Source organism: Leuciscus leuciscus (assembly GCF_965113295.1).
Source record: "Leuciscus leuciscus genome assembly, chromosome: 3".
Taxonomy (NCBI): Eukaryota; Metazoa; Chordata; class Actinopteri; order Cypriniformes; family Leuciscidae; genus Leuciscus; species Leuciscus leuciscus.
The window spans coordinates 13,552,180-13,565,042 of NC_138727.1; the positions used below are offsets into that span (position 1 = coordinate 13,552,180).

Here is a 12,863-nt window from a genome sequence, read left to right on the forward strand (position 1 = left end):
CTTATTCGTACGAATTCATACGACCTGACTCGTACGAATTAGTACGATTTTTGCAAAATCGTACATATTTGACGAATTGGCCAATTCGTATGAATTCATACGAATGACCTACCCCTGACCCCGCCCCTAAACCTACCCATCACGTGGGTTTAGACAAATCGTACAAATTCGTACGAGTGAGGTCGTACGAATTAGTACGAATTAGCCAACTTTTTATCATTCGTACGAATTCGTACGAATTGGTCGTGAGATAGCGTTGAAAAAAACTTGCCGTACCTACTTAAGTAGGAAGGGGCCAAAGGACTACTCTGCAGCTTGACAATCACTAATTATATTCCTGTTATTTTTTTTATTTTTATTTTTTTTAATCAGACTACTCCATTTTGTTCTTTTTGGAGTTTAAATTATTCAATAAATTTTTTCCCCTATGGTCTTATATTGGACAATGTTTAATTAAACCATAAGAGTTATATCTTATTATTAAATCTTAGTTTTAATGTTTCTATTTTGCTTTGTTCTCTCTCTAACATTGGACAATGTTTAATTAAACCTAATGAGATGCATCAAACTACTTCAATTTGTTCTTTTAGGAGTTTAAATGTTGTTGATTTTTTTATTAATTTTGTATTGGACAATGTTTAAGTTACATCAGACTTCTCCATTTTAGGAGATTAAATGTTTATTTTGACCTCCACAGTTTACTATTGGACAATGTTTAAATAAACCTTGTGGGCTGCATCAGACTGCTCCATTTTTTTTTGTATTTATGTTTGTCTTATATTAAGTATATTAAGCATCGGAATTGGTATCGGACGATCACCATGACAAGAAATTGGTACTCGGTATCGGCTGCAAAAATCCTGATCGGAGCATCCCTACTGGTTAGCCACTAATATAAAATGGAAGCTGTCAGTGGCCAACTATCCTGCACAATCCTTCACTAGGAAGACAGGCTTAGAGAGAAGAGAGAAGGGAATAAAACTCCTGAAAGATGATATGGTACAATTTCAGGCCTCAACTCTTATTGTAATGAAATGGTTTTACACTATGCATCAGGGGAACTGCATTTTGCTGGTTTGTTTAATCCTACAATTAAATCCTTCAGGCACGATATGCAAAGTTTACATGTTCCACCTTTTAAAGTTTTTGAAAGTTTGCACTTATTTAATATAAAATACATTTAAATTGTGAATATTATGCAAATTTAAATTACTGTTTTCTATTTTAAGAATGTTTTAAATAAAATTATTCCTCTGATGGCAAAGCTGAATTTTCTCCAGCTATTACTCCAGTCTTCAGTGTCACATGATCCTTTATAATGCTGATGTGGTGCTCAAGAAATATTTATTATCATAATATGCTGAAAACGGATGTGCTGCTTAATATTCATCTAGGGAAAGTGATAGATTTTTTTAGAGTTAAATAACATCAACCTTTTAAATGGTACTTTAAATCACTAGTGATACAGTGGCAGTGGGTCTCCAGAGGCAGAGCTGAAGAACTCTAAGCTAAATTAATTGAATTATCATAATGTAAATACACAGAACATCGGTCGTGAGAATACTTGGCAAGTACCTTGTTTTAGAACGACAAATTATAGAAAACGTCAGCATACAATATTTACTTTCACTCGTTGCCTCATACAGCAGTAGCCTACATGACGGCTCATTTAGTATGACTCATGTACTTTCAAAAGTACATGATTACTTGCCTAAAGTTAGCTCACAGTATTACAAATTCACCTATGATCAACCACCGCAAAAATGTCACTGCAGAAACACACTGATACACAGACATATATTTGAAAACATAAAAAAAAAAAAAAGTTTGTTAAAAAAAAAACAACCTCATTATACTGAAACAAAAGGCCTAACATACTGAAGAAACCTCAAATGTATATTGTGTTTGCAATAACCTCATCACAGATTTTCAGGAAATGGCATAAGCTACAACATTCCTTTGGTAAACTCATTTACTTCAGTATCTGAAGTATTTTGCTAGATATTTGGCCTTAGTCTTGAACATGACATTACTGCATCATGTGACTGGAGCAGATGTCCATGTTTAAGTGGGACAGAGACTGGGTGTATTATGGAAAGGCACAGAGCGACAGCTTCAGAATTTCCTTCCCAATTATTGTGCTGCATATTATTGAATAAGGTCAATCAAGGACATACAGTGGAATCATTTACCTTACTTCAGCGCTCTGGACACAGTAGCTACCAAAGAAAAATAAAGTTGCATTTTGTGGTTGGAAGGATCGCTCTTCTTTAGCATGTTATGTGAGGTTATCCATTCTTAGTTTTAATATTTTGCTAAATCAGAATTGCTTTTATCTGAACTGATGTGTATTATTTCAACCAGCATGGTTTGGACATGTACCATGGTAATACTATGATATTATTCTGGACGATTTTACCATTAAAAAACATCCATCATAATGATTATCATGCTCACTACCATTCAAAAGTCTGAGGTTTTTAATATTTTTTGTGAAATAAGTATTTTATGCTACCCAAGGCTGCATTTATTTGATCAAAAACAGTAAAAGAAGTAATATTGTGAAATATTTTTACAATCTCAATAGAAATGTTCTATTTTAGTATATTTAAAAAAAAAAAAAGTTTATTCCTGAGATGGTAATTTTACTTTCAGTCTTCAGTGTCACCAAGTGCAAAACCTATGGTAATACCATGGTGCTTTTTTGTTAGCTTCTTAATGACAATTCCATACAACTCATTCTCTCCCCAACACGCATAATGATATGAATGAAGATAATGAGTTGTATGGAAAAGCAAACACACTCAATCCACTAAGACTAAACCCAAAACGCGGCGAGATGAGTTCATCCATCAACACACTTAAAGCAGCAGGTGAAGAGCATCACAAGATACTGCCCAGGTCAAATTGGGAGCACTACATTCTGACAACTAAATTGCACTTTACAGTAAGTTTGGACATATTGCTCCTAAGCCACATGTCTTCTTTTGAAACTTGCTGGCACACATTTGTAATCTTGTTTTGGTGGTTGGCCCTGACATAAAGCTTTTTCTTCAGAGGACAGTTCTGAACCCCTGGCCTGGTTAAGAGTTCCCACTTGAATCATGTATTGGGAGTTGCAGCAATTGAAAAAAAAAGGCACATGATAGAGTGGGGGCCAAAGGGCATCAGATGCTCTATGTACATAGAGGCCTTTAGCGGGTAGTTTCACCTCTTTCACAGAGTTTAAAATGCAGTTCAAAGGAACCAAACATGCTGCAAATTCAGCTGGTTGTACATGCAGAACACTGCTTTTTTGTGAATGATAAAAGAGTGTGAAACCGACACATCCAAATAAAAAAATATATATTATAAATATCCATTTTAAGCCTGATTGGGCAGATCAAAATGGTATGTGAACTACAGGGGGTGTTAAATAAGCTATAAACAATCTATTTTCTCATTTAAAGAATACTGCATAGTCAGCTCTTGAAAAAAAAAAAAATCTGTTGGGGACTAGAAAAACTCAGCATGAGTGTTATTGTGAGAAAAGATGCCCATTGCATTCTCCTACGGGACATTTTGAGTTCATTTGACATGGTTATGTATTGTTCCTCACTTTCCGAGTCCCTGGTGCATCTACCAACCCAGAAAACGTGAAAAGTGAAAACCCAGTAACTTTGTTTTGCTAAGCCTTTCTCTGCAAGCATGTCAAAAAATAAGCCGATCAGATTTCCCTCCCCTTCTGACGTGGGAAGGGGGTCTTATTATAATATTACCGCCCCTTAATCTGCATGTTTCCACCCACGGCGCAGCCATTTGGTTTTTGCAAGCGACAACAGTGTAGCCAGTTCTAGCGCAATGACAAAAGTTCAAGCAAATCATGCTAACTGTTCTGTCGTTGGATGCACAGACGAGCACAGAACACTATTTGACCAAAAAATTTCACCTCTGTCTTATAAAGACCCCAGGGAACTGTGTATACTTGAGTAAAAGTTAAACATGACGGTACATGCAAGTCGATGAAATGAATCAATGTAACTCCACAACAACTACATCAATGTATCCACTAACCATAAACGCCCAGGTGCCTCTTCCAGAGTCTCTCCATAAGGCTGCACTCCACTACTGGTTATTTCTGAGATTTTGGATGAATGAAATCTACGTGTTTTGTTATTGCCGGAGTATCCAAAGCTCCTGTAAAGGATCGGCTGTCTTCTGAATGAGGGCTGGGAGCATCATTTGCATTTAAAAGGACACACACAAAAATGGCGCATTTTGCTCACACCCAAAAAGGGGCAAATTTGACAAGCTATAATACATGAGCTGGGGGGTATTTTGAGCTGTAATTTTCACATTCTGGGGACACCATAGATTTATATTTCATCTCGTGAAAAGGGGCATAATATGTCACCTTTAGCATAGCTGACCACCAGTACTGTTTAAAAGGTTACGTTTTTTTAAAAGAAATTAATACTTAATACTATTCAGCAAAGATTCATTAAATTGATCCAATGTGACAAAGGCTTTTACTTTGTTACCAAAAAAAAAAAAAAAAATGAAACAAAACATTAAGCAGCACAACTGTTTTTAACATATATATGTAATAATAAATAATAAGAAATGTAACTTGAGCACCAAACAGCATATTCAATTGATTTCTGATAGATCGTGTGACACTGAAGACTACAGTAATGGCCATCACCGGAATAAATTGCATTTTAAAATATATTTATTTCAAATTTATTTTAATAATATATTTTACACTGTTTTTAATTGTATTTTTAATCAAATAAATGCATAATTTGCATTCAAGTAAATGATCTGCTAAGAGACTTATTTCAAAAACATAAAACATAATAATAATAAAAACAATTGTCAGACTTTTGAACGGTAGAGGATGTTGGGTTTTGGATGCTGGTGCATTGGTTTCTGCACTTTCTTAAGAGGATATTTCACTCAAAAATGATTTTTCTGTCATAATTTACTTACCCACATATGTTTTCAAACCTGTATCAACTGTGTTAATGGTTAATGGCCCAAACAACATTGGAACCCATTGATGGCCCCAAATACAGAGACACTTGTATATCTTCGTTTGTGTTCCACAGAAGAAATGCATACATGAGGGTGAGTAAATTATGAAATTGTGAACTCTTTTTCCAGCTTAACTAGCGCTTTCTTGATCAATAAACATCACTAAATGATGACCATGCTGGTCAACTGCTTCATCAGTTTTGCTGGTTAAAAGCTTGACTGCTCATTAAATATAGCGAGACCAAAGTGAAATACTGTATGATCAACACGGCTGCTCTAGAGACTTTGTGCATCTCAAGGCCAAATCAGCAATATTCAACAGGGAGCTAATTATGAGATTGATCTTCATCATTAATATCTGTATCATCATAATTACTGTACCTTTGCACAATTTAATTATCCCTTTGTCTCTAAGGGTGAGTGAAAAGTGATCTATAAACACAGTATGATAGGGCGAGGTACTGCCTTTTTATTAGAAACTTTATTAGAAATTTACACATGCATGCACATACACATATCCGTTTCTGGTATCTAAGAACTCTAACAGAACATGTTTTGGAAAAGACATGGAAAATCGCTCCTGACACTGCGTATCTATAGCTATTTGGCGCCCTCTTTATATGCAAAAGTAATCTTTTACGTGCATAGCATCTGGTACGCAATATTTACCCGTTGGGTAGAATTGGCTGGGTATGTATATTTCGTATCATATGCACGCAAAAAGTGCAAATTTTATGTAGGCTATGCTAAAAATGCGTATGCACATAAAAGGTCATTTATGCGTATAAAGAGCATGCAAAGCTCGATCGGTCACATTCTCTGCTCCCTTTCTGTATACAGTTCGTTCAAGTATATATCATTTATTCATCATGCTGATAAGATTATGTGTAGTCTTAATTTTCTAATGGCTAAAGAGCATTAATATAATTCATAATTTTATCTGTAGGCCTATAGCCAGAATATGATGTGTAGTTTCCCAAAATAAATAAATAAATAAATAAATAAATAAATATATATATATTGCCTTCTCCTATTGTAGAAGTTTGAGTGGAATTTTATTTACTGAATGAGATTGATAGGTATTGGAAGCACAGTTGTTTTATTTATAGAACTACAGAATAGCACGTATTGACCTTACATTTTCCCCAAAGATGTTAAGACGTCCTGTTTTGTATTACTAGAAATAAATTATAGCTGTTGAATATATTTCCATGTGTCACTCTTCACAGTTCCTGGTAGTTCATACTGTAAATGGCTGATTCAGGTGTTTAAAAAACAAAAAGTGCTTCACTCTGGGTCTTAAAAAAAAATGTCCTGCTTTTATTCACTCGCACAATCACATCCCTGTATATATTTCAGATATGCTGTGTTCTAGACTGTGAACATACACCACAAGTGGTAGAATGACTTAGAGCATTTAAGTAGCTTTTATAAACGTGCCTTAGAAAAAAACATGTGCATCTTGAGACAAAACAATGGCACTGACATCTTTAAAGATATGCCAGTGCAAGTTGCTTTTAGTTAAGACAGCTTAAACATACATTTTAATCGGGGACTAAGCCTAGTCTGAAATCAGGCATTTGTCTTCAAGATAAAACACTGTTATTTTACTCATTGTTTATATGGGTGATAAACATTTAAGGGGTCGTAGTATATAGCAATTGTGTTTGTTCTTTATTTTCATAAGAACTTGAAAACAAACGTGTATCAGATAATATCCTGTATTAAAAAACAGAATTGAATCATTAATTGAAATCAAATCGAATCTCATTGTGAATCAAATCAAATCGTTCTATATTTGCAAAAATAGTTCCTTAATCGAAAAGGAAAACCTATGAATCGTGACTCAAATCGATTATCTGTCTACCCAAAGATTCACCCCCCATACCGTATGCACAAATTCACGCACACAGTCACAAGCGTACAAACACAAAGGGAGAGAGAATGTGATCTCAGACAGTTGCTCAATATGGGGAGTGATTTTTGAAACAGTCACTGTGTTAGTGCCACTTAAACAGTTCCAAGAATCTCAAATCCACCATGAAGCCCAGATTCATACTTCAACTCCCCGATAAATCCCCCGACTGACACAATCCAGAACATTCAGAGTGTCTGCGTGTGAGCAGCATCATGCGTAAAAGGGAAATGCTTCAGTTATCATTGGTCTCATCTCCTAAATCAACATTGCTGTGTTGTTGAGAGAATAACCAAGTGAGCATCTATCTTTCCGTCTACATTACTAATACAATTTGCTAATTTTATTGCTCATTCATTGAAAGAGATAATTGGAATAAGCAGGATTCCTTCAGTACTCATATGTCAAACACAAACTCCCACACTCCCGTTGCTCACTCTGTCCTTCAACTTCGTGTCTCCATTAGCAGTAGAAAAGAGTCGTTCAAGCCCTTAAATGGCTCGCATTCATTCCAGCGTTCCGTAACAAACACAAATCCCCACAAGAACTCCAGCCACCAGCCCTGGATTTCAACCTCACAAATAAATGACAATTACACAGCATGGCGTGTTTTGCTTGGGCTGGTTCCTGTCTAATGGATCCTGCTGTATAAATAATGACTGTGTTTTGGACGACGCCTCCAGGGTCTTGTGGAATAGGGCAAGGATGAATAAACACAGAAAGCTATGAGAGACTTTACCTAAGGGACCGAGGTTGGCAAGGCGGGCTGCTGTCAATCACCTACGTAAACACATAAAGGTAAAAATATATGCATGCAAGCACACCCAAAACAGATTACACAAACTACCTGTCACACATCAGCAGACACACAAAGCCTACACATTCTCACGCGTACTCTATTCGTGCCATTTTAGGTCTCGTGTGACGCCAGTTTCTTGGACCGTGGAACATTCCACAGATGCCCATGGCCAAGGATGTAAGCCGGAGTGATGTCATTGCTTTCAATAGGGCGTGGCAGTGAGCTGGCATAGTGATTTAGGATGTGGTGTTTGAAAAGCATGGTGCTATATGAATGCTTTTAATCAGAACTGTGTATACAAGCAAGAACAAACATGGAGAAGGAAGAAAGCATCTGTAGAAGAAACATGCTGGAACCGGTTTGTAAGCAGCTAAAAATAAAAGAAGCATGCACACTGGCCACTCATGAAGAGATGTGTGCAGTGCACAGAACAATAATAAAAAAAATGTACTCTACAGTTCAATAGGTTGTTATTAAATGATATACCTTTATTCACCAAGGATGCGTTCAATTGATCAAAATTGACAAAAACAATTCTAATTCAAATAAATACTGTTCTTATGAACTTTCATCAAAGAAAAAAAAAAATGATTCAGGGTTTTCACAGGAATATTAAGCAGCAAAACCGTTCTCAACATGGACGGTTGCACTTTATTTTACGTCCACCTACAGTGTACTTACCTAAGAAAGTACTGGGTAATATAAGGTAACTACAGTACATAGGTTATGGTTAAATTTAGTGTAGGTTCAGGGTTAGAACCTAGTTATTACCCAGTTAATGCAATTACTATACATAGAATGTACATGGGGAGCATTCCTGTAAAATAACGTGCTACCACATGGACAATAATTTTTTTTTAAGAAAATGGTTCTTGAGCACCAAATTAGCATATTAGAAAGATGTCTGAAGGATCAAAAAACAGCTTTGCCATCTCAGGAATAATTTACATATATATATATATATATATATATATATATATATATACAGTATATATATATATATATATATATATATATATATATATATGTATATGTATATGTATATGTATATGTATATATATATATGTATATATATTAAAATAGAAAATAGTTATTTAACATTTTAATTATATTTAACAATATTACTGTTTTTGCTGTTGAAAAAAATGAAATGAAAAAACATTAAAACATCTTAACAACCTCAATCTTTTGAATGGAAGTGCAACTGAACATTGTCATACTCTGCAAACGTATCTAACACTATGGTAATATGTTCTGAGTGGTTGACACGGCGTTGCTACGTGGTTGATACAGTGTTCTGAGTGGTTGATAGCAACTATCAACCACTCAGAACACTGTATCAACCACGTAGCAACGCCGTGGTTCATATTCATATATATATATATGAATATGATTTCAAAAACTTCTGCATGAATCGTGAAGAGAAAAAAAAAGACTAGGTTTCTAGGCCATCCTGAATGGATACAGATGGTTGCTTACTGACTGAAGTCAAAAGTGCCCATTCCCATTTGTGTGAAATTGATATGACTTGAGTTCCTACTTTTTCACTGTAAGTCTACACAAATTTTTGTCTGATATACAGTAGCTTAGAAAAGTAATGGCACACATCTATTCAACAAGCTACAGTACATCATTTGTGTTACCAATCATGTTCGTAACACAAATTGGTTGGAAGAATTGCCCTCCAAAGTTTAATACTTTTTGGAGTTTGGGGTAAAAAAAACAAAACAAAAAACAGTACAGTACAGTACAGTACAGTATGAGCTGCGGTGCTCACGTGAGAGATGCAGGTTTGAAACAAGCCTGATCCCATTCCTGCTGTCTTCCACCCCATAACTTCTGGTCTGCTCTCTATGGTCTCTATAATAAGAACTTGCAAAAATACCCCAAAACAAATAAATAAGAAACAGTCAATACAGTGTTTAATGCGAAACTAATTGAAATCTTGTGATGCATAAAATAGAATGACTTTTTGCCGATTTCAGTTTATTTGCATGCTTAATTACTTTGTTACAGACAATTTATGTGGAAATTCCCGCAGAATTTCCCATTCTGACTGCCTGACCTTAATAAGCATGGCACATAATGGGAACAATCCCATGGGCACATTTATTTATTTTTATCTCTGCTCTTCTTTTTATTTTCCTTGAGTACAAATAAAACTGAATGGAAAGTTATTGAAACCTGTCATAAAATTTACATGATTTAAGAGGTTGACTATTTCAGTCCAAACAAAATCATACCTGTACATTATTGTTAACTCAAAACAACAACAACAACAACAACAACAAAACATATGTAAAACATCTTACCTTCCTTGTACGAAGCTTGACAAGGGAACTTTCAGCTTTTGGGACAATCTCAGGTTCTTTGGCTGTATTTGTATTTTGATTTCTCTGAATTTCCTCATAGAGTCCCTCAGGTTGAGGATCTCCTCTAGTTGTCTCCTTTAGCCTTGAGTTTTGATCCTCTGAGTTTGTCAAATTCTCACAGTTATTGGTGTTTGAGTCTGTACATGTTAAATGTTTTGGCTTCTGCGCCGATATCTGAGCAGAAGCATCATCTCCAGATTCAGGAAAGGACCCCTCGTGGATGGTCTGGAGTTTTGAGGAGCAATCATGCCATGTCTCCATTGTGTCAGTTTTTCCAGATGGTTCCAGTTGAAAAGTTTCACAAGCAGGTGTTTTAAAACTTCCAACCTTTAACACCACATGATCAGAACATTTAAAAATGCCATCACCCTGATCTTCATTGTCTTGTAGACTTTGAGTCACTATGTGATGTTTGCACACTAGACTTGCTTTATTAGCATCAAAGCTAGCTTCTGGAATGTGATGAGTTTCTTGAGAAGTTGATGATGATAAAAAGATTGGGTTTGTAGTTTCATCTGTGCATGAGCATTCAACTTTGCCAGATGTTAAAATAGTCTGTTCAGACATTTCACAACATTGTCCTTCCACAATAATGTGTGGGTCAGCAGATTTCTGTTGTGAGTCAGAGATGGGAGGTTTATTAGTTATGTCTGTAATTCTGCTTGTGACACTCATGTGTTCAAGTAACATCTGACTACTCACAGTGACCTTCACTAATGATTCTGTATTTTCTACAGAAGTTCCACTTTTGGTAGAAGTCAGCTCAGAACAGTCAACTTTGACAGAATTGTTTAAGGAGATACGGTCCTCCAACTCAGATGATAAATCATTCGTTCCCTCTGTTTGAGCCAATACTGTGGTAGTAGGCACAGAATGTGTCAGGCTATGGGGAGAAGATACTTTATCCTTGTTTAGTTCCTTATTATCTGGATCTCCATTGTGAGCTTGCGAATTTCCCGAAGCAGAACACTGCAATTCATCTTGATCTGCCACGTTGTCTGAAGGTAGCCTGCTATCTTGGTCACTCTTGCGCCGTGCTGTCTCATTGACAGTATCTCCAGGCATCAATGTTCGGCCCTTTGAACCATCGCAGTTAGGTTGAGATCCACCCTGAAACTTATGTGCTATCTTCTCCATCCTTTTCATTCCATCTCCACTACCATTTTCAGGGCAGGATAAAGTCCAAGGCTGATGATGACCACACTCGGGCATCGAGGCACACCTGCCACGCTGGTACCGCACATGGCAGCAGACCAAGTCTAGGTCATCATAGCTGTACTGTAATCCTGTGCGTGGGGTCACATGATCCTCCCAGCTTCTTTTATGAACGGCAACAGGCATGGCCAGATCCCTCTGCTAGCCCATAGAGCCTTATTATTACAACCCACGGAAAGCACAAAACCAGATACAGGTCCTTCTGCAGAGAAAGAGAGCATTTCTTACTTCATTGTCAAACACTTACAAGTAATGACACAATCTTTATATGTGAGAGAAATGAAAATGCCACGTGTAATGAATGCTATTGACATTGAATCTCAAGTGCTCTTAAACTTGTTTAGTCTGAAAAGTCTGTTCTATGTTACACTGAAAAGCACATTAACAACTTAATATGCCACAAACCTTGTGAACATTATAACAATCAAGTATACACTGACCAATATCGAAGTGTTCACAGCTTTTTATTATATAATTTATTATATATATATATATATATATATATATATATATATATATATATATATGAATATGATTTCAAAAACTTCTGCATGAATCGTGAAGAGAAAAAAAAAGACAAATCACATTTACCCTTGCGCCAAGCGTTGAGTCAGCCAAGCATTTCAGCAGACCCTCCACCCACTCAAAAGTACAGTAATACTTCTCTACATTTTGCACAAGTCATTCTTCAGTGATTAGCCATCAATGACTGACTTCTTTTAAAAATTAGACCAGAAGGAAAGTCTCAAGATGGAAAGAAGTGCTGTAATAAAAGACCGCTGGGGGAAAACCACACAGCGTGGTGAAATGGCAGAAGCTCTTGTAGTCCCTTAGGTCTGATAGATCTTCATGACGTCTATGTGAAGTCAGCGGTTAGCGGCGAGCGTTCAGAGAAGGTCCTAACCAGGACATTCCTCTCACATCTGGCTAGAAGTAACTCCCTCTGTGGAACATCTGGTCATGAAGTCCAGCCTGACAGAGCTCGGTTTCCTTTGCCAAGCACTTTCGTGAATTATACAATTTTCGATAAAGACAGTTATCTTCATAAAGAAAGATAATCCTTAGTTGCTCACGTCACTGACATCCTGAACTTACTTTGTGCATGTTTGGTAATATCTAAGTCTCAGTATTAGTCGGTAAGCCCTGCTAGAATAACTGAATATCCTAATTTGTATATAAACAACAAAAACGTGACAGTAAGCCAGCGCAGTGGATATTTTTAAAGAGACTGATAAGCAGACGGACAGTCTAAATATTAGTACCTGAACGATTCTCCTCTTGTCCTCCTTTTCCTCTGGCCTTGTGAGCGTGTCACCCCGTGTTGGTACCGTTCGTCTGTGGCGATGGAGCGGTCAGTTACCCACTCTCCCCGTCGTGTGGTGAGCTCACCCTCTGACACAGCTAGCTCTGTTCTCAAGCCAGCCAGGACGTCAAGGTCATGTGTCTCCAGGGGTCAACAACAACTCTGTGGTCCAAACAATTCCTACTTTGAAGAGGTCTAAAGAGAAATAGAGGAAAATACACTGTATTAAATATTTCTCCAAGG

The 12,863-nt window shown here is 36.6% G+C and overlaps 1 protein-coding gene and 1 long non-coding RNA gene across 3 annotated transcripts in view; one reads left to right on the forward strand and one right to left on the reverse strand.

The window, feature by feature from the left end:
• dlc1 (DLC1 Rho GTPase activating protein) overlaps positions 1–12,863 on the reverse strand; it is a 118,343-nt gene that overhangs the window by 105,298 nt on the left and 182 nt on the right. The window contains exons 2-3 of one of the 2 annotated variants that reach the window (XM_082165741.1): positions 12,580–12,815; positions 10,043–11,519 (exon numbers count right to left, since the gene is read on the reverse strand). In XM_082165741.1, coding sequence (XP_082021867.1) covers positions 10,043–11,443 — 1,401 coding nt within the window. In that variant the 5' untranslated portion in view covers positions 11,444–11,519; positions 12,580–12,815. Of the gene's footprint in view, positions 1–10,042; positions 11,520–11,908; positions 12,469–12,579; positions 12,816–12,863 lie in introns of those variants that run through there. The other variant, XM_082165742.1, reaches the window with a different exon arrangement.
• Positions 1–12,863, forward strand: part of LOC309495921 — a 385,613-nt gene that overhangs the window by 6,083 nt on the left and 366,667 nt on the right. The window lies entirely within an intron of this gene.